At 42.9% G+C, this 21744-nt stretch overlaps 2 protein-coding genes across 2 annotated transcripts in view; both read left to right on the top strand.

The window, feature by feature from the left end:
- cep131 (centrosomal protein 131) overlaps positions 1-7161 on the top strand; it is a 34067-nt gene extending 26906 nt beyond the window's left edge. Inside the window, exons 22-26 of the mRNA XM_084079205.1 lie at positions 1670-1812; positions 2254-2431; positions 3019-3215; positions 3896-3956; positions 4094-7161. Of these exons, the coding sequence (XP_083935331.1) occupies positions 1670-1812; positions 2254-2431; positions 3019-3215; positions 3896-3956; positions 4094-4165 (651 nt within the window). The 3' untranslated portion in view covers positions 4166-7161. The remainder of the gene's footprint in view (positions 1-1669; positions 1813-2253; positions 2432-3018; positions 3216-3895; positions 3957-4093) is intronic.
- A 1455-nt stretch (positions 7162-8616) lies between these two features.
- On the top strand, positions 8617-21706 carry st6galnac (ST6 (alpha-N-acetyl-neuraminyl-2,3-beta-galactosyl-1,3)-N-acetylgalactosaminide alpha-2,6-sialyltransferase). The gene is made up of 10 exons (XM_084078531.1): positions 8617-8736; positions 9835-10252; positions 12665-13022; positions 14370-14535; positions 15189-15363; positions 16010-16148; positions 16423-16526; positions 17236-17319; positions 18886-18985; positions 20051-21706. The coding sequence occupies exons 2-10, from the start codon at positions 10089-10091 to the stop codon at positions 20219-20221; spliced, it is 1461 nt and encodes a 486-aa protein (XP_083934657.1). The 5' UTR covers positions 8617-8736; positions 9835-10088; the 3' UTR covers positions 20222-21706.
- The last annotated feature ends 38 nt before the right edge of the window (positions 21707-21744 follow it).

Raw genomic sequence — 21744 nt, 5'->3', positions numbered from 1 at the left:
GACACATCTTTAAGTTAACTAGCTTATAGTTGCCTAAAGCTACATCTTGCTCCAAGGAAAGCTAAATAATTAGAGCATGGTGTATAATTAGACCCAAGGAAAGAAAGGAAGTGGAAACTCATTGATTGTAGAAAAATAATTGAATCCTGCTATTGTACAAAGTACAAAAAATAACCTTTATTATAACATTTAAACAGCTGTCATCATACAGTACATGCAACACATATCAACACGTATTAAAGTAGTTCTTCCTCAGGCATCATTCAAATGCCGGTTGGGCCGGTTTAGAAGCCAACTGTTCTTTTCATAAATGCATAGTACATAGTACATAGGTACATAATGTCCCATGCCCTTATACATTCATTCCCTTTAATTCCAGTATACATTTTCCATCTTTAAATATTTCCCAAATCTTGCAACCCTAATCATCCTACTCAGTCATTTACTTGTGACCCGCAGCGGCGAAAAACATAAAGTATAACATTGCACATTGGCAAGCACAAAAGGCTTGTTCCAAACTGAGAGTGAATCCACTTTCCCCCATTGGCAAGAATTGGGATGAGGAGTGACATGGAGTTGGGTTGTTTTGTGTTAACCCATTTAGACCTGTTACACCTAGACTTTGTTATGCCTTTCCATCCAGGAATGCCTCTGTCATTTTTGTTATTGCTATATAGCAACATAATTGTTGCATTGTTTTTAGTTTTTTAATAAAGATTTGAAGTTTTTCAGAAAACTTAGGTCAGGATGTATAGTTTTTAGAATCGGCCTCAGGTCTAAATGGATAAAAAAAAGGGTTAACGAGTAGCTAAAACGTTTTAAAGTGTGTTATAATTTATCTTTTATCCAGTCCGACTATCAGAATTTTATTTCAAAATAGATTTGCTTGTGCATGTGTGTGTCGGTTGGTGTGGACAAACGTATATACAGTATGTGCATAAAATGGGTTAGTCTACATTTTTGAGTGTGCATGGGTGTACTGCATGTCATCCCCTTTTTGTGTACACTACCAGCTCTCACTGCTGTTCTTGATGCAAACCACTAAACACACTGTAAATGTGAATTGTCAACCGGACCCTTTTAGCCTTTTGCTAGCCACCCCTCAGTAAACTGTGAAACCCAGGGTTGTAACTTGTCCTTGTGCCACTGTGTTTCAAATTGAAGAGTAATGCTTGCACAGTGGCTCATAAAGAACAGAAACGGGCCTTTTTTCTTTCCAAATGGATTCCATTGTGTTTATCGACAGGCATTGTGCCAACTCTCTACCAGCCCTCTGCCGTCCATGCGAGTGACGTGAGTCCATGCGAGTGAGGGCAATGCACCCTACACCTCCCATTCTCCTCTTAAATGTCATGCAAACAATACCCACAGCGGGCAAGGGTATTGGAATGAGGAAGGGATGACGAATAGCTCTTAAGTCAGGATAGGATTTAAAAACAACATATCACACTTGACACTGCCCCACACGTTCGCACAGGGGAGTGGTTGCTAATTGATGAGCTATTCCGAAAGCACTTGGCATTGGAGTATCTGCACGTAAGTGTATTTTCATAAGAAGGTTGTGCGCATGTGAAAGCATGACTCCGCGGGTTATCTTTCTGAACGTTGCGTTTGGCATTCTCTTCTATCAGAAGGCTGGCAGGAATTACATGTGTTTCCACATTCATAGGAAGCATGGCTGCTGAGCCGAGAGCGAGAGCTCAAAGAGGAAGTGCGTCAAGGGCGAGATAAGGAGATTGAGCTGGCCATCCAGAGGTTGGAGGAAGAGACCAGCACTGCCAGAGAAGAATGTGAGAGAGCAGCAGACAACCGGTGGGTTTGCATTTGATGCAAAGTTTAATTATAAATCCGTTTTTATTATGCCAAATACAATATTGTTATTACCCCCTGATTTAAATACATATTTCCACATCCAAGGAAAAATACCCATTATCCCTAAACTTCTTTGCCATTTTTAACTATTTTTAAAAACATTTTCAAATAGTTCAACTAGCCGATCTATGTCGACACGTGAGCTTGTAGATTGGCTATTTGGACTATTTGATTTTTTTTTTTTAATAGTAAAAAATGGCAAAGAAGTTTAGGAATAATGGGTAAGGCACTGGCGAAAATAAGGCCCTTAGCGTTTATTCATCCATTTATACCTCTTGAGAGTGTACACATGTTTACAAAACTTGTACATTCTCAGAGTTAAATTTACACTGAGGACTTTTTACTGTGTACTGACAGTGTGTCCCGTTGTTCCCCTCCAAGGGTGAAGCGCGTCAGGGAGAAGTATGAGGCAGAGCTGATGGAGCTGGAACACTCGGAGAGGGCTGCCGTGGACAAACAGCAGGAGCTGAAGAAGAGGCAGATGGACACGGAAGGAGAGCTGATCCGAGTCCAGGCCCTCTTCCGACAGAGGGAACAGGAAGTTGAGGACATCACACAGGTACAGTACAGCTGTCAGTTCTGCAACTTTTTAATTTCAGGGACCCCCCCCCAGACTGGTTGCATGCATTAGGTTGCATTAGAGAGAGGAAGAGATGGATGAATGGGAGAGAGAGGGAGAGCTCTATCAGCGTGAGAGGGGGAGAGGGAGGGAGAGAGAGCTTATTTCACCCACACAATAACCTGGCCAATACTACAAAATTAATTAAGAACAGATTCTCATGGATTAAAGTCATTTGGATTCCATAGAAGTCAGCAGGTCTTCTATGGAAGCAATTTCACGCACCGAAAATAGCAGATCTACAAGCTCACAACACGTTGCGCTGCGACATGTTGCTGGTTTACTGTATGTAGAACAGCAGCAACATAGCTTTAGAAGGATAATGTTAGTTAGCTTCATTCCATGGATTCTTATTAGGGTTAAAATAAATCAACATACTCGGTACAGGAACCGAGGCACGTTGACAGCGCATCGCTTCTCTACGTTTCGTCAGCACAAAAATACATTTTCAGCTTCTGTGTATATACATATATACACATACGTATACTGTATATATACAGCATAATGAACCCTTTGTCGTCTCTCAGTCCAGGGACAAGCTAGCGGAGGAACGGCGCAGGCTGGCAGAGGTGATCAGGGAGGAGTTTGCCGAGCGACTGGTGGTGACCGAGGAGGAGAACCGCAGGATGAAGGTGGAGGTGTCAGAGGTGCGGGCGCGACTGCGGCTGGAGGTGGAGAGGGTGACCAGGGAGAAAGAGGAGGAGCTGGCTGAGGTGCACCAACGGTAAGCGGTGGGCAAGGAGATGAATGGATGGAAATTGAAATTAACCACATGAACCCTTAGCCTAGTCTCTATTCTGAGCATGTGATTAAAGGTGCACATTCTGCAACAACAAAAAAAGCGAACATTCCCTGAAAACACCAGATCTACAAGCTTGCATTGCGTTGTGTGCTTGTAGTTCAGCTAGATCTATAAGCTCACAAGAGATTTGGTGTAGAGGGAGAAAAGGAGGGGACCAACTGTAGACCCCTGTGGGACCCCGGTCAATCAAGTGTAGGGCTTAAGTGGTTAACGCCAGACAACTCTTCCACATTCTTTGAATGCTATGGAGAGTCTGTAACTGCGCCCCACAAACGTTGTGACAGGAAGCTGTCAACTTCGATTCAAGATAATATATTTAAAAATATCTTTAGGATAGACTTTTTCATTTCCATTTGGGCTAAGCAGCAATTTCTAAGCTAATTTCATTTCGAGTAGGACTTACAGTATTTACCGGTACGTGACTGCAAACGCAAAACGGAACTGGAGGGAGGCGCAACATCCACTATATTTTCTTCGCATTTTCAGTGCTGCTGTTCAATGAAGTACAGACTGTTAGGCAGAAGCATTTGAAAAATTGTGTGAACCAACAATCTGTCTGGAGAGACTAGCATCTGATCAACATCTTCCTCCTGATTTGACAGAGTGAAGTCGGCCATCTTGAAGAAGGAAGAGACTGTCAGTAGCCTTCGGAAGCAGCACGAGGTGAGGGGCTTGTTGTGCAGTCATGGCTAAAGCCTGTATCTTTCTGTAAAAAAAAAAATAAGTAGTGCGGTCACTGGGTAAACATCGCCGGAGAGGTGATTGACGGCATGAATAAACACAGCTTTCTCCTCCAATAGGCTGCGTTGAAGAGGGCGGATCACCTGGAGGCCCTGTTGGAACAGCAGAGGAAACAGCTGTTGGAGAAATGACTGACAGGGTGGGCGGGTCTCGGCTTGCCAGAGCGCCTCTCCCCCCACATCCAAACCTCTCTCTCTCTCGCTCCCCTCAATGCTCTGTCTGATGTGCCACTTGGGGGCCCCTACCTGTTTTTCTTTGGTGGAGAGTGTTCTGCTAAGTGAGATTGGAGCTTGTAGAACTTGAGAGGGAACACAAAGTGAACTGCGGAGACTGTCCTACCTCGTTGGGAACACAAAAAAAGGAGAACAGGGCGGAAGGGGCCTCTTTGTACAGGCAGGAAACGGGACCTTGTTTTGTGGAACAGATGGCTCTGTTGTTTGACAGTGACATCCCCGCTGGAGCTAGCGGAAAGAGACTTATCGGCGTAGTCGACCATTCTCTTCATACCACAGGAGGAAGGCTGCATTTTTTCCATTTTATCTGACTGTGCCACTGCAGACCCCGACCCCCACCCCTGTGGGGTAAGCCCCCGTCATGCTCCTCCACTGAGGCCGGCTGCCACAGAGTCAGAGAGCAGTTCCAGATGTTTCTCAGAGCCAGCCCAGGCCTGTGCTGCTGGTGTAAAGTTTTTACAGAATGCAAAATGAGAGGGGAGAGGGAGGGGGTCCTGAAAGCCCCCCACCTCACCCCTGGAGTCCAGATCACTTGGTCGTCAAAACTTAAGAGTTAAGAGTTATTCGTAGTCGCAAACCAGTGTCTCGCACCAGTGACACGTTATGAGCTTGTAGATCGGCTATTTTCGGTGCACGACACCCGTGCGCAACTATGTATAACTTTGGCTTTTTGCTTGTATGCAGCCCAGGCGCTCGGTTCCCCCTTTGTGTGTGAGTTACAGATGCCTTTTGTCCCCGTGCCCCCTCGGGTTAGTGCTAATTACAGGCTCTAGCCTCACTAGTTACAGCCCAACCACCCCGTCCCACAGGCCCACGATCAGCCCAGTATAGCTCTGAATCCGAGTATGTGGTATTAGTCTTGAGCTAAAAAGATCCAATCTGACAGAGAGGTCAGAAGCTGTCCACTAATATTGTTTTTTGACTACAAAAACGTACAAAGTTATAAAAATGTGTTCTAGAAACGTCACTAGTACGAAAGAGGAATGAGGCGAGGAGCAGTGGGGAAAGGAAAGAAAGTCGAGAGTTTGTGTAGCCTGTTTGAGGTCAAAACGCTGAGGAGCCATGATTGCAGATAGAGTGGTTTTGAAAGTTTGTGAATGTGGAACAGAAAGAAGAAGAGGAGAAGGGGGTGGGGGAGGAGGAAGAGGAATGTGCATAGAAAGTGTTTATAGGATTAGGAAAGCAGAGTCTGGGACGGAGTGTGGTAGTGGCGGGGTTGAGAGGGTGCACAAGGCCGACAGACGGTTTCATGTGACCCGGCCTGCGCTAAAAGCCTGATAGGTTTCGCCACAGCGGATTCAGAGGGCGCACTGTGACAAAAAACATCGAACTCTGAATGGGGTGAAAGGGATGCTTTGACCACGCTCGAATTCACACACAAAAGTACAGTATACAGTACTCCCTCGTCAATCCATAATACTCAAAGGAACCGGCCCACCCCACAGCCCTTGGCTTTTGCATGTACAATATCTTTCTTTTGTCATCATGTTTCGAATTTCTTAGCCCATAAAAAACAAACATATGAAGATGTTTGGAAATGCCACTTGGACACAAAAAAGGACAACTGTGGTAAGTCCATGGCTGGTTGGTGGGGGGAGTTTAATAGGAGTTTTCCACTGCAGTAGGGAAGCTCTAAACCAGGAAGTCAGTCTGTTCTATAGGTGCAACATAATGTGACAGACCACATAGCTGTGTGAAGCTCATAGCTTTGTGGCCATCCCACTTAGTCTTTGTATCGTAAGATGTTTTTATTTTATTTATTTCGATTATTGTTCTTAATTTATGAACCCATTTAATGCTCTTGCATTGCTTTCTAGTAGTGATTCTAATTGTTCTTATGTCCATGACTCCTCTGGACAAGTTTATGATTTTGAAGTAATCATTTCACAAATCAAGCAGACCATGCCACGAGTTTGCATTACGTTTGCATAACGTTTGCATAATGACAACAAGGCCAAATGCTTGGTAGAGCCAATGCGGTTATGTTAGTACTTTGTAATTACACCATTTATGGATGGTCCAAGTACAGTATGTCAGGTTTTGCTGATATGGAATGTAGGTGTCCGAGCCACAATATAATGAAGTATATTTTAGTAATAGCTAGTTTGGTGGTTTATGTAGTGCAGGGTAATGCATAATGCATTTTCTGACCTCAGACAGCAGGACGTGGCAGTGATGTCATGTCTTCCGTCTTCTTCTGTTGAGAGTAGGCCGGTAAAAACCACAACAGAAAATGTGAATTTGCGACTTTTGCGGCTCGCATAGCCTTATGAAAATGATGAAGTAAGACGGAGAAATTACTCATTTGGTTCTCGCGGACTAGTCGAACACCCATCACACATTATTAGTCTGGGTTCCACATAATAGCAGCTGAGACGGGACGTGAGTCATGGTGACCGTGCATCTGAGGCCCCACGGTCGGAATAATTCCTCCTAGCCTTTCATTCCACTGCTGCTTTTGGCACTGCAGACGGGGCTGTTCGCCTCATGCCCAACAGGGTGGCAACATGGTTGGCATTTCTCGCCCATGCCCGTCCCACATGTGCCACTGAGTCTGGCCTTTGTGTGTGTTCCACTGCACTGTTGGTCCATTCCTTTCTTTGTGACCTGGGGTGACCCTGACAGTGCAAATGCTAGACAAATCACACACACACACACACACACACACACACACACACACACACACACACTCTCTGATGATTGATGATATACACAAATATACCCTGGTTGGGTTGAATTTGAAATTTCACTGTATGCAAAACCACTCCAGTTGTCATTTATTTTTGTTTTGTCTTCACTGTTTTCATTTTTGTATATTGTTGACAATGTAACCCTCATGTGCCCAAAACTTGCAGTTCTTCAGCCAGCCATTTACTTCTGTTGTTTTAGTCTGATGGTTCAAAACTGTGAAAAAGGTATTGACTCTTAAAGTGAAAAGAGAATAAAAAGAAAAATGCTGTTCGGAAGACAAGTTTTGTTTCTCTCACTTATTTATTGGGGGGGACAACAAAAATTGTTGGCTTGTTTCAGCTTCCCACCCTTCGAAATTTTCAATCACATCTGGTCAATAACCTCTGTAATCTAAGTGTGTCACCAAAATTGTATTTGGCTTGGAACTCCATGACCTATATTGACTGATATATTAGAGGTTTCACAGCCAATTAAACAATTATAGTGTCTAAATGTCCAGAAATTATTGCGCTTAGATTCTCTGTAAACAAACATCTCAACGCGAGCAACGTACTTTTACCATAATAGCTTTGCAATTGCAGTACTTTTTATGTCGAGTGGCAATTATAAGGAAAAAGGGGGGGGGGGGGGCTGAAAAACGCCAAGGGGATTTGATAGCCTATACGTCTGGAATAACGTCCACTGTGCTGACCCACTTTCCTCACAAATGTACACTTTTTTCCCCCTGGCCCTCTAGCAAGCAGGCTTCTTGGCGGACTGCTAAAGCAACCAGTGGTGCATAGAAATCTATCTCCATTCTGTATCTCCATATCTCCATTTGTTGTCGGAGCGGAGAACCAAACCTAGAGAAGTAGAGACTATATTTGACTACATGTGTGAGGTAGAGGAGTTTCTCTGTGTGATAACATGAGTGCTGATGAAGACTCTAGCTACACAGTAAATACCTCAGAACTCCAATAGTGTACTGTAGAAAGACATTTTTTGCACTCTTCTGAGTTCGGTTAACACTGAGGATTTTGCTGTGTAGTAGCTGATAAAAACAAAACAAAGACAACAACAGCAACAACACACTGACTGCCATAATGCCTTTGGTTCGAGCTCAGCACATTTTTTCCTGTACCTGGGGACGTTCGTCCTGCATGTTCCTTCTTGTCCCCTGGCCTGCCTGACAGCTCCTTTTTGTGTTTGTGTTGTTTATGACTTCTGAGTGTGTGTGTGTGTGTGTGTGTGTGTGTGTGTGTGTGTGTGTGTGTGTGTGTGTGTGTGTGTGTGTGTGTGTGTGTGTGTGTGTGTGTGTGTGTGTGTGTGTGTGTGTGTGTGTGTGTGTGTGTCTGACTGTCTGTCTGTCTGTCTGTCTGTATGTGGGGGGCACACTGTTGGTCTGTCATTAGGTTTCATGATCTCTACACATTGTTATCATAGCGAGGATTGCCTTTAGAGCCGTCTTCCCTTCTCATCTTAACTTTATTACAACCTTGGTGAGTGGGACTCTGATTTCTCTCTCTCTCTCTCTCTCTCTCTCTCTGTCTCTCTGTCTCTCTGTCACCCTCCCCCCTCCCCCCTCGCACTGTGGTTTGAGGGGGTCGACCAATTGCCAGCAGCTGTTGCTCATTTCACAATGGTACCGCCCCTACTGTGCCGGGACTCAGACAGAGTAGCACTCCTCTCTCTTCGAGCAAGAAGACAAGACAAACAGACAGAGCTGCTCCTGACTTGGAGGTATTGTAACTGTAGAGAGAGGACACAGCCGCTACAGGAGAACTGAGGACCGCTCATCGGTGAGGGGACTTTTAAAATGTTTTGGTTTTCATATTAAAACTTGTGTAAGAGGACACCAGAGGGAGAGAGACAGACAAGAGAGTAACAGTGACTACAGCCTAGGGGGAGATTTTTTCTAACAGTTTAGTTTATTGAACTTGGTAAATGCATTACTTTTTAATAACTTCTATGGGCATTTCCCCCACACTTTGTTTTTGTGAAGAATTATTTTAGAGGCAAAATGTTTTGATTTCTATAAAGTGGAAATTCCTGCCAAGGACATGAAATGCCTATTATGTATAAAACCTTTTGTTGGGGAAGAAAACATTCTTTCTCAGTGTTCCTGTGTGCCACTTATCAGAGATGTGGAGAGCTGGGCTTATCAGCTCTTCATCACTACACATTCTTTCCATTCCCCATTTATCTTCAAACCATATGAAGTGCTTTGTTGACATTGTTGTCAGTTATGTGTTCCTTCTTTTACTTCTTTGTAACGGACTTAAAATTCTGAAGTCATTGAAGTGAATTCAGCAACAGTGAAGTGCCTCAGGACCTGTTTGTTACACAGTGGTTACAAAGGGGTGAGAAGTGGTGAAGTGTCATGAAGGGAGGTCTTCAATATGTATGCTAATGTCTTTAGATCCTGGTGAGATTTGTAGAGGCTCAGAATGTTCATTTAAACCACAAGTTGGGGGGGGGGGGGGGACATTTCCTGGAAGGGACTTTTCTGCTCTAGTTTACCAGTTTACCAGTAGCAGCCATCCTTTCCCTATTTCATTCTGCCAGTTTAGCCTTTGGGTAAATGCTTGTTCCAGAATCAAGGCAAGGTGAGTGTGAGTGTGACCTTGTAGCGATTGGTGTCTGAGAGTGATCCAAATCAGCTAGTCCTCCTCTGCAACCTGCTCTCAACATACTTTATCCACCAGGGTAACTGACAGAGTAAATATTCCAAAGAAAGACACCAACCAAGAGAGGGAGAGATGTACTGTAAAGGGATACGGAGGTGGCGATCCCGCACGGGGCAGAGGTTTCATTAAAAAAGGATTATTTGGCGCTCTGTTGACACCACAAGATAAGGTTTCCCTCTCTCTCCCTCCTTCCCCTGTGTGTGTTGACAGAATTCCAGTGTGGTGCCCAGATTCTATTGTGGGCTAATTAACACCCCACCCTACCTCCACCATCGCTGCCCCCCTCCCCGTCCCTCTCCTGGATGACCCAAAGCATTGTCTCCAGAAGGACCGAGCCCTGCCGTCCCGCCTTCTCCTCGCTTTCTGCTCGTCGGGCGCCAGCCCCCACATCTCCTCATGTTCCCTCCGGGTGAGCTGAGGGCAGGGGCCACAAACGCAGCCTGCCGGCCAGGGTCGGGCTCACCATGACAGGCATGGGACGCAAGAGGAGACTGGTGCTTTTTGTCCTGACTGTCGCGTCCTTGCTGAGCTTCTACATCCTATGTGTGAACCTGGAGATCCACGTGCCCTGGCGCATGGTGTACCTGGCGCGCATCCATGGCACCGGCAACTCTCCAGAACCAAGCAGGTGAGATGGGCAGAAGAAACCTACACTTGGCATGCATTATACATGCATCTATTCTTTTCTTCAGCCAATGGACAAGATCCGTTTCATATAAATCCAGTACGAAATCGCATAGTGCCCTCTACATTGAAGGTTAATGGCATAATGGCATAACTTTACCCAGAGATATACACAACCTCATCTGGAAATGACATAATTCCCTATAGTTTGTTGACTGAGGTCTCCCAGGGATCTCAGAAAATAGCCAATCTACAAGCTCACAACGTGAGAGATGTTGTGTATATCTGCTATTTTTGCCAATTGTTTGCCTATTTTAGCAGAATGTTTGCCAATAAGACATGCTCAGACAAGAGGGTTCATGTGGTTAATGGCCAACGGTTGTATAATGAGACGGGGTTAAACCCTTAGTTCATGGAGGGAATTAAAAGTTCCAGGGTTTCAGTAACCACTACTTATTCCCCTTCTCGTTGTACCATTGTGGTTTTCACAAAGGAGCCACACAGTGCTCCTGTTAGACTGATGAAAAAAAAATGTCCCTGGAGTTATTTCACTAGAGGTGGTCTCTTACATATGTGAAATGTAAGCCGTGTTACACTGGGCAAAGCTCCAGCTTTAAAAGCCAGCAAACCCAGATAAGATGCATTAAGAAGAGAGAAAATGTGTGTAGGTGGGGGGATGGCCGTCTCTCAATGGTCTATTTCAGACACTAGGACTAAATGATAAGTTTCAGTATTCGGCACCCGCAGGTCTTTAATTTTGAGCTGCCAGAGAGGCTGGATCTTCTTGAGCTGTGCTTTTATCTGAATGTGTGGATATTCAAATAACCATGTGCATATCCTTCTCTCTTCCTTGCTATCGCTCTCTAGCCAAATCCTAGTTGATTTTGTATAGGAGTTTTTGCGTGGTTTTTATGTATAGTAAAATGTTCTGTATTTAGAAAAGCAATTTGAGGAACCATGCCAGTTCTATGAAATTGAGAAACTGGTCATTTTCATTTTGCTCCTTTAGATAGATAGCATACTTAATTGGCCATTTTAGAATCTCAACAGTGTCACCTTTTAAAAATGCCATGCTAAATGATTAGACACAAAAAAGGAGAAGGTTGTTTCACTTTCAATGGCATTCATGAAGTACAAACAGTCTACATTCATACCAGCTAGGTTGTCCTCGCCTTCCTGTTGCTGTCCTTGTACCTTTGATCTCCGTTGGATATTAACAAGTTCCTGTTACACTAATATGACTGCTCTATTACATTTGTTCCTCATTAGTGGGCTTTATCAGGTTCACTTCCTGCTGAGCGCGACATCAGCACCATATGGTTGGAGACTCTAGCAAGTGACCAATCAAAGCAAGCACCATGGTTACCTGAAACTGCAGCTGTCTTGCTGTAATTTAAACAAATTAAGGTCCATCAGGTACTGAGCTATTGCTAATGCAACCCAAAAATCTGAAAAACATGGCGAGTAATTCAACAGGATGATTTATGACATTGCTGGATTTTGTGTGCATTTTTGACAACGTCTAAGATTAAATATTTGACTGAACTAGTTTCTTTAGTTGCCATGGTAAGTCATAGTGTCAACTAAGGAAGAAATAGCTAAGCACAACAAAGTTTCCATTTTAGTAGACAGACAACAAAAACCTTCATCCATGATTAGTTCAGAGGAAACATTGTCTGTTTTTAGTTAGCATGTGGCTCGGTACTTCCCCTTATCAGTAAACAACAAACAAGGATAGCCATGATAGCAAATAGGCTGTGTCAAGTAAAATAGCTGCCGGTGAAACTCAACTGTGTGTTGCATGTGATTTGATATCACATGACACAGGCAAAGTCTCCTAACGGATCTCAATTAAATCAATCAATCAATCAATCAATCAATCAATCACGCTAACCATGATTAGCTCAGAGAAAACAAAGTCTATAGGCCTACCGTCGAATATTTCACATGGAAGTTAAAGTCTGCAACAGAGATATAATCACCTCTTTCCACCGCAACTCTGTAGAACTTATTCACACATTTTAAGTGTCTGTAAAAGGACCTTCATAGCAAAGATGAGATAACCCATTTTTTTTAAAGGATACAGTTTTTATGTTTTAGTTCCACATTATTGTGAAAACGTGTTTACGTAAAAATATATTAAATAATACGTCATGATGACTAAAAACGAAAAGCCAAATATTGTGCTGCATTGAAGTAAGTGAATGGCTCCCCAAGGATGAACATTGTAGCTTTATAAATATTGAAAATTTGAGGTTTTCTGAACATCTTTGAAGGGAGTAACTTCAGTCAACATACTGGGGTCTAACAACATAACATAACATAGTAATGAGTGAATATCATGTGTTGAAAAAAAAGATGTGGCATGCAGGGAGTGACTTGCATTCTCATTTGCAAACCTTTTGTCTCTCGGCAGCTCACAAGACTCTCTTGGCCTCAACAGGGACCACTGGATCCATTCGCCTCCTGCCTCGACCTTGGACCCCACACTGTCATCTGGAACAGTCGTTAATGAACATACAAGTGCTGCACACGTTACCACGACAAAACCCAGAGTACCCACGACCACTGAAGCAAAACCAGGCAAGAGTAGCGACCGGCCTCCACCAGGAGATCTTTCTGAGTCTAAAACCTTGTCTGATGCCAAAGATAATGCCAAGCCTACTACCAAAGCATCTAATCTGCAGCCGCAGCTGCCCACCCACGCTGCCAAGTCAACAGAGCCACCCTACCTCGGAGATATTTACGCCACTGAAGATATCCCACTGCAAACAGTGAGTCCACATGTCAGTGTCGTTATGAAATTTGCATGTTATGACTGCAACCGTCCATGCAAACCTCTGATGCTGAGAAGGGTGTTGCCGTTCTCAGTCAAAGAAATGTTGTGCAATTAAATGTAAATGTTGTAACGTCATACAGATTCTGCAGTTAAAATACATTACAGAAGCCTGTAGGTTATCAGCGCTTGTCGGCACATGTCAGCACTATAGTATGTTCATTAACTGAGTAGTGCTGTCCAAAGACGAGAAGGCTCATATAGTGTTGTGCTCTAGTTCACCCAATGTATTAGATTGCCTGGAGAACATCCAGGGCGGACTCCTCTGTCCCTGTGGCAGAGCCTCACACATGTCTGACGCACCTATTCAGCAGGCTGGACAAGGTGATGATCAGTTGAGCGAGCTCAGGCTGACATAAAGTGGATGCCACAGGGTAAATGCCTGTGCTTGTCTTCCCAAGTGAATCAAGTCAAGTATCCCAGGCACAGGGCTCAATTCCTCGGTCTCCCCTCTGCCCCCGGTGTCATAAGCACAAAACACACTCTGTAATGTTTCTTGGAAGTTCACCAAGAGGCAGTCAGAAAGGTGTGGAAAGCACACACACACACACACACACACACACACACACACACACACACACACACACACACACACACACACACACACACACACACACACACACACACACACACACACACACACACATTCACACACAACATAAAATGAAGACATTCTTTGAAGTATACCTCAGGGTTTTGTGTCTCTCATGTGAGCAATCACTAAGTTTTGATGCAGTATAGTGGGTTTCCCACTGAGTAGCGCTGCCCAACGCCCAGAAGGCTATTATGGTAAAGACTGACATGCTCTTTTAACTACAGCTCAGCCAATCAGTCCAATCAGATTAGGTTTGTTTCTGCTGATGTGTCAGGCAGATACTTTACTCTTACATGTACTTTTCATAATGAGCACAGCTCTCTTAGGTCAAACCCACAGCTTCCCACGTATCGTTCGAGTTGCTCTTGTCTAGCAGCACTGTATAATTGCTATATCATGTCCTCCAATGAGAGTTTGTGGGTTAGGTTAAGAAACCTATCAGGTAGAACTAATGCTGATGGTTTGGTAGTGTGGGCTTCGTAATGATCTTGCAGAAATTGTGTTGTATGTATGTTGGTATTAAAACCTAAATTATACTCTGTCACGCGTGTGTCACATTTTTTCCAGGTGAAGAGTTGTTATGTGCGTGGGAAAGTTTTAGCGTTTGCACCATGTGTTTGTGTGTGTCCATGGTCGTGTCTGCCTATGTGTATACAATTATGACACTGCCGTGGTATTTCCTCCCACCAGGACTGCCCCGACAGTGTAACAAGAAGGGTCGCGTCAACTGACCTCGCCGACCGTTTTCTGAAGCATGTTCCAGTCCTTCAGTGGGCCAAGTGCGCCACTCCTGATCAGTATGAGCGACTAAGCCAGTACCCAGGAGCACATGGTTGGGGAGTGGTTGACTATAAGAGTAAGTCTTCAATTGCTTTTATTATAACTTAAAATGCACTTTATTGATATCAAGAAAACCTGAAGTGTTCTTTTTGCTTCGGAAATGGGCGTCATCACAATCAGTAGAACTGGACTTCACAGCTGTCAGCATGTGTTGCTGCATCTTGAGTTATGTACCCTAAATATGTGCTCGCGAGTAGGCGCTATACCTCTCAAGTAGGCCGTCTCAAGTTTATTTCTAAGAGAGGATAGGATGACAATTTAAGCAATTCATCAAGCACACTTCCTTACACTAGTTCTTATCGGTTATGATGTTTATTGTGTTCAGTGAGAAATAGATATGTGTCTGTTTACCCTTACACATACTCTCATTCTCTTCTCAACCAATCACATACAAGTCTGTCTCTCAGAGTATGCAGTTGCATGAGAAAGAAAAAACAAACAAACTGCTCTAGCAATTTTTGGTCACATTAAGCAAGAAGATTTAATCTTTGAATTAAATTAAAATACAGGTCATCATCTGCTGTTTTTAGGAAGTCTGGGAAGGGAAGACATTTTCATTTATGGCCTACATATTAAATACACTTACCTTCCAAAACTGGAGCTTCACCATATAATGCTCCAGGTCAAGCCTGAAGCAAACGTTAATTGTTTCTATTTCTGTGCCAACAGCGCTGGTGGCAACTCTCTCTGTGCTCAACTCATCCGCTAACTGGCAAATGTTTGACGACTGGAATCAACGAAGCAACAGATCCCAGTGTGTCCGCTGTGCCGTGGTGGGGAACGGTGGGATACTGAAAGACTCCAAGCAAGGGAGGGAGATCGACCACCATGATTACGTCTTCAGGTAGATGGCATCTTTGGCCTGGTCGAAGCTTTAATTCATACGTCATTGTACGACGGCGTTGCTAGCCAAAGATAGTGTTGTGGAATTCAATGGTCAAATGGTACTAGGAAATAAAGGCGTCAGAGTCAGTACTTAGAAGGTGGTGGGGTGGTGCTTTGATACATGTATTAGACAAGGACAAGCTGTACCATAAACAATAGCTATCAGGCCTAGGAGAGACATCTTGGCTCTACGTCACATCAAATATAATGTATCATAGGGCACAAAGATGAATAACATAAGATGTACAACACAATGTACTAACAACGATGCACTTCCTTTTACACCCCTTCCTTAATTCGCTCTCAGATGAACATAGGTGTAGTTGTTGTAGCCTTTGTGGTCTATGATGAATAGCAGGATATCATCAGAGGCATGTTGTGCTTGTGTGTCACTGAGGATGTGTCATCAGAGTGCTCCTCCAGAGCACAGCAACTGGTGCTCTGCATGTGGTTTCCACAGTGACTGATGGTCTAAGTGGCAATTAACGTGCTGTGTGTGTGTGTGTGTGTGTGTGTGTGTGTGTGTGTGTGTGTGTGTGTGTGTGTGTGTGTGTGTGTGTGTGTGTGTGTGTGTGTGTGTGTGTGTGTACATAATTGATTTTCAGGACCAATGGGGCTGTCATTAAAGGTTTTGAGCAGGATGTGGGGTCGCGGACCACCCACTACACATTCTCTACCAACACACTGAGGAACTCCATGAGGAGCTACGCTGGCCAAGGCTACAGAGGACCCCCTCTGTCTGAGGTCAGACATCACCCCAGCAAGATAAATTCACTAAGCGGAATGATAACAACGCAGTACCTTTTTTATTAGAATTTAACTAAAAGTATGAAACTCAAGCTGTACATGTGATGAGATTTTCAACTGTATTTTTGTTTGTAAACACTTAAGCCCCTATATACTTTGCTGTACACCGAATAGTGAAAATAGAAAAAACAGGTTGAAAGAGGGTAAAAGTGTCCCATACACGTCATATACTCATCACCAGCCTTCCTTCCCTCTTCACTGTGTTCTGTAGGAGACACGCTATGTCTTCTTGCCAGACCACGACCGTGATTATCTGCTGATGAAGGCAGCTGCGACACACACCCCAGTGGAGAGAGGACCAGAGCACAGTGACTCGTTAGTGTGGCTTCTGTTCATTTGAGTGAATCATCAACTCTTGGCGATGTTCTGATGAAAGACTGACCTATGAAGTCCATGCCTATAATGCACTAATCTGCTTATAACACTGTATAATTACAGTTATATTTCTTTATAACAATAATCTTAGCACTTTATAAAGCATGTTATAATGACTTGTATAAGGTCATGTATAAATACTATGTAAATAAATGTGCTCACAACACTGTGTAATTACAGTTATAAACACTGGTAAGTAGTCATAATGCGATCATAACACATTCTAAAGCATTTAATAATTATTTATATTGTCAATTTTCATAGAATTATAATACACTATGATCCTGGCCAAACAAATGACCAGCAATTATGAAAGGGATATTTCACTTTCAAACATCATTTCACCCCAGACAGTTTTTAAGTTGCTTGATTCAGTATTTAGATATTTGGTATTAATTTTATAAATAAAAACACCCGTCATTGGTTCTATTATGAGAGTTCTTATAATAATAATTAAACAATGTCATTACTCGAGTCATAAGCAGATTATATTACATAAGTATGTTTATGATGCATTATAGACATGGATTTCATAGGAACTACCAAGATGGTAATTCTATCTTGCTATGTGTGCGTGTTTATTGTTAGTGCGTATCTGGCCTGTGGGGCTGTATCTGATTTGGGTGCGTTCCCGTCTTACCTTTTCTAGGCCACCTAACTACTTCGGGGAAAATGTGTCAGCAAGCAAGTTTAAGATGTACCACCCTGATTTCATCCGTTACCTCAGAAACAGGTGAGTGGCTCAGTGTGACAATGGTGCTCAAGTGTCATACCATTGAAAACAGAAGTTAATAGAGCACCGTTTCCCAAACACTGTATACTGTATATGTATTGACTGTGAGTCATTAAAAGGTACTTGAGGTGTAAAGAAAATGTTTTGTCGGTCGCGAGTGTTTTTCATACATTAAAAAGAAATTCAACAACATTTTCAAAAGAATTTCACGAATAAAATTAAAACAATTAAAATAAATTACATAAGTTCCACAAATGTAACTTTTAAGAGGAAGTGAAAATAGCCGATCTACAAGCTCACAACGCTTGTAGATCGGCTATTTTCACTTGTTTGGGTCCCAGGGAGAGTCTTTTGGGTCACAGGCTTTAAAAGTTTGGGAACCACTGTGATAGAGCATTCATATTTATCTTTGAAAGTGGTATTGACAACAACAGGATCACTAGGACATACATAAACAGAGCAATCACGTTTTAGTTTCGCATGAAACTGATTTCTTTATGCCTTATAACAACATGCAAGCTACATTGGGCTCTTTTCTGACATTCACATTTATAAATAGCATTACTATACTGTAGGTAGCACTTGCTTGGTTTGGACATTGGATTGAACAACAGTTTTGGGATTACCGTAGTTTGCATTTTTAGTTAAGGTTAGGCACTGTTATTATAATTAAGTTTAGGCGTGGTTGCATTGTAGTTAAGTTTAAGGTATGGATTGCGTTTCATTAAGCTCCACTCGTCACACAATACAAGCTGTGTAATGTCCTGCTAACCTCTCGATTCTTATACCTACTGTGGAATATAATATCTTATATTCAGTTTTAGTTATAACCCTACTGTCTTGTTATTATGTTGTTCATCCTTGGCTTTATGATTATGTTCTTACAATCTGAATATTATAGAATCAAAACTCCATGGCACAGGCCTAGTATTACATTGTTTTGAGTGCAGCTAGGTCCTATGACACAAAAGCTCCCTGTATGTTTAGCTGTAATCTGAGTTCCCAGAAGTTTTCGCCAGCTCTGGCGAGGAACTTCTGGGCCAGAGCCCTGGTATTTGTGGGCAGGATGTACCTTACGCTCTGAATCTGAGCGGACACGCCTCTTACCGGTCTGAGAGCTGTGCAACTCGTCTAAAAAGTCCGACGAGAGGCAAACAGCAGTACACAACAATGGCGGCTGAAATTTCTCAAGGGGAAATTGTTTCCCGTCGATCCTATTTAGATGCAACACCCACTGCATGTGGATCCCGCCCCCTTTTCTTCATTGGCTGTTGATTTGAATCACAACGCAGTGGCCGCGCCCCTGCTGTCCAAGCTCCGACGCTAACCCTCCCAGACTAGTTTAGCTGTGGTCTGATCCCTGCTTTCTCCAGAGAACTACTTGACCACCGCCCTGTGTGTTTAATTCACTTCTTCCATGAGTAATAAAACAACTATCTTAGAAATAAACAGTGTCTCCGACTCCAGTTGCCCCACCCTCCTGATTGATCAAGAATTGCTTGACACTGCCAAAAATAGTAACATGGATTCCAACTTTAATGTCTTTGTATGTAATTATGTCATCAGATTCCTCCGATCCCACACTCTGAAGACCAAATATAAGGACATATATCGTCCATCCACTGGAGCTGTGATGCTATTGGCTGCTATCCACACCTGTGACCAGGTATTGTAAACTAACAGACACATCTTACTGTATAAATATACACACACAAACGAGTTAGCAACAGCAGTATGAACATGACTGCACTTGTCTGATCAGCAGTTTCAGTAAATATTTATCCTGTCATATCTGACACATACTTCCTATCAGTATGTATATTTGATTGATTGATTACTGATAGCTGAGATGAGGCACTCCCACCACAGCCGTCCAAAGATTAACCGAAGAAGCAGTCAACAGTTCATGTCTTGTGTTCCTGTCTTCCTTCTCTCCCCATGATATTTAATTATCTACTCACCTTTTGTGAGTCCAAAGCATTTGATTTGTGTGAGGCCTGAACCAATTAGTATTTGGGAAGTAAATGAACAAAGCTCCCCTAACAATTATAACAGAATTGGTTTGGAGCAGACCATTTGTTCCAGTGGAAATGCTTAGCCTAATAGCCAGCTGTGAAATATAATAATTGTAGTGGATTCAAATTAGCATGTGTGCAACCATTATTGCATGAGGGGTAATTAGGTGTTGTACTCAGAACAGCAGGTGTGCAAACACTACACGCCTGGCAGATCAAGTTTAGAGCAAAAATGGCAAGCTAAAGCCTAATGGGAAGTTCACACCAAGCACAATAACTATAAATATATTGTTTTAAACATTGTTATAACTCTGGATGGAGTCCACACCACAACTCTAACAACATCATTGTAGATGCTCTTATATTTATGGTTGGAGTTAGAGTTATTGTACTTGGTGTGAATGAAACTCTACAGTATATACTTCCTTGTACTGCAAATAGTAAATATAGCAGATGTACTAGCTCACTATGTGTTGCAAGGTGACACGCTTGCAGATTGGCTAATTTCTCAGAATGTTTCCCTATTTTTGCCAAATATTATTTAGGCTACTTTTTGCATTTTATTTGTCTATTTTCACCTGTCGCTCACAGCAAAAAAAATGATTTTCATGTGAAAAACTCGACAGAGTTAGGCTTCACGGGTGCTATACATAGGCAGTGAGAACCGTCACTGGCCCCTAACCTTGGGTCTTTCTTTGTGTGTTGTGTTGATGAAGGTCAGCGCGTACGGCTTCATGACCCCAGACTTCAGGAACTACTCTGACCACTACTACGACAGCAGCTACCATGCTGTGGGCTTCTTCATCAATCATGACCTGCGAATGGAGATGAGCCTGTGGCAACAGCTCCACCAAGCACGCCTCATTCGACTCTACATGCGCCAGTGAACTACAGTCAACCAGAGCCAAAGTCGTCCCCGGAAACCACACAGATACCAGCCATACAAAGACAGGCTGCTGCTGCTGCCTCCAGCCCAAACCCGAGGGAGACCAAACACTGGTGCCACAGGAAGTGGAAACACATGACAGGAAGTCCCCAAACTGACACCCACTTCCCTTTTCTAGCACTGTCCTTTTCTTAACACTCTTCACTTCCTGGGGCTGAAAAGAGAGCGGCAGATCATTTTCTTAATGAGTCTCCTCATAGCTGCTATGATCTCTTAGTAAACAGACTTAGTGCTTTTACCAAATTATTATTATTATTATTATCATTGTTATTTTAAACATTTAATGACGTTTTACAGGCTAGCCAAACACCTGATTAGGCTTTAGACCTGTGAATAACAGAGTTCCCACTGTGTTGTACTACTGTACACAAGGGAGAAGACTGCAATTGAGTTGGCCACTTACTTAAAATACCCTGTCTCCTCGCCCTAAATAGATGTTCAGAGCACTGCGGGCAGTTGTCATGTTCTATTCTGATATTTACCCAGATTATGTTCAGTCTTTTCTGTGTTTCTGTGTTGTGTGTGACATGTGTTTGGCTAACAACAACTGTGAGAGACTGACCAATACTGAAGGGGAACAGTATTTGAAAACTAAAGGGAATTTAGTTTTTAGTAACTTGTAACTTATTGTTATAATTATTTTATACATTACAGCTTTTTTCAAAGAAAACATAATAAGGCTAACAAGCATACTGTATGGAATCCTTATGGCTCTCAGTGCCTTTAATGTGAATCATTAGTCTGGTTAAGCCTAATTTATACGTTCATGTTTTCAGCTATTTTTGGCGAGCAACACAGACTTACGACCAAGTACAAATTAGCCCTTAGCATGCCATGGCTGAGGTAATGGGAGGGGATATTTGAAACGATGTAGGATGTTTCCACAGCAACACAAAGTGGACAAGTTGTCGTGGCCTTTTCTCTCTGTGCCAAGCAGCGATGGTTCCCAAGGACTCCGGTGTAAGCTACAATCTGTGTGAGTGGCCATTGGCCAGAGCACCTGGGCTCATCTTTGTGCTGCTACAACAAAAGGACAATATTCAAAGACATCCATCATTCACACTTTTGGTGATTGCTGATGAGGTCACCCATACTGGATGCTGAAATGAAGTCCACTTATGAGGCCATGGAGACAAGAAGTTATCAATGACCTAATCTCTCTTGACAGATTAGTGTGACAATGTAGGTCTGTGAAGGAGTTGCAGGCAAAAGTAACCAAAGAGACTATTCAGTTCAGGGAACTTTGTGTTTATTTAAAACGGTAGACTTTTCAGAGTGGAACATTTTCCATTGTTCAAATGGAAAGGTCTGGCCAATGAAACATTGTATTGTTGAGATTGTGGATGGGAGGGACATCTAATTGTGCAATTTTTGACTGTGACTTTTATATGTTAAAAGTGTATAAAAGAAGGCTGTGATATTGTAATTCTTTTGTGATTTTTTCCCCCCACTGTCTTATTCCCC

Source organism: Gymnoscopelus microlampas, assembly GCF_963454915.1.
Source record: "Gymnoscopelus microlampas genome assembly, chromosome: 14".
Taxonomy (NCBI): Eukaryota; Metazoa; Chordata; class Actinopteri; order Myctophiformes; family Myctophidae; genus Gymnoscopelus; species Gymnoscopelus microlampas.
This window is presented reverse-complemented; position numbering and strand designations above follow the sequence as displayed.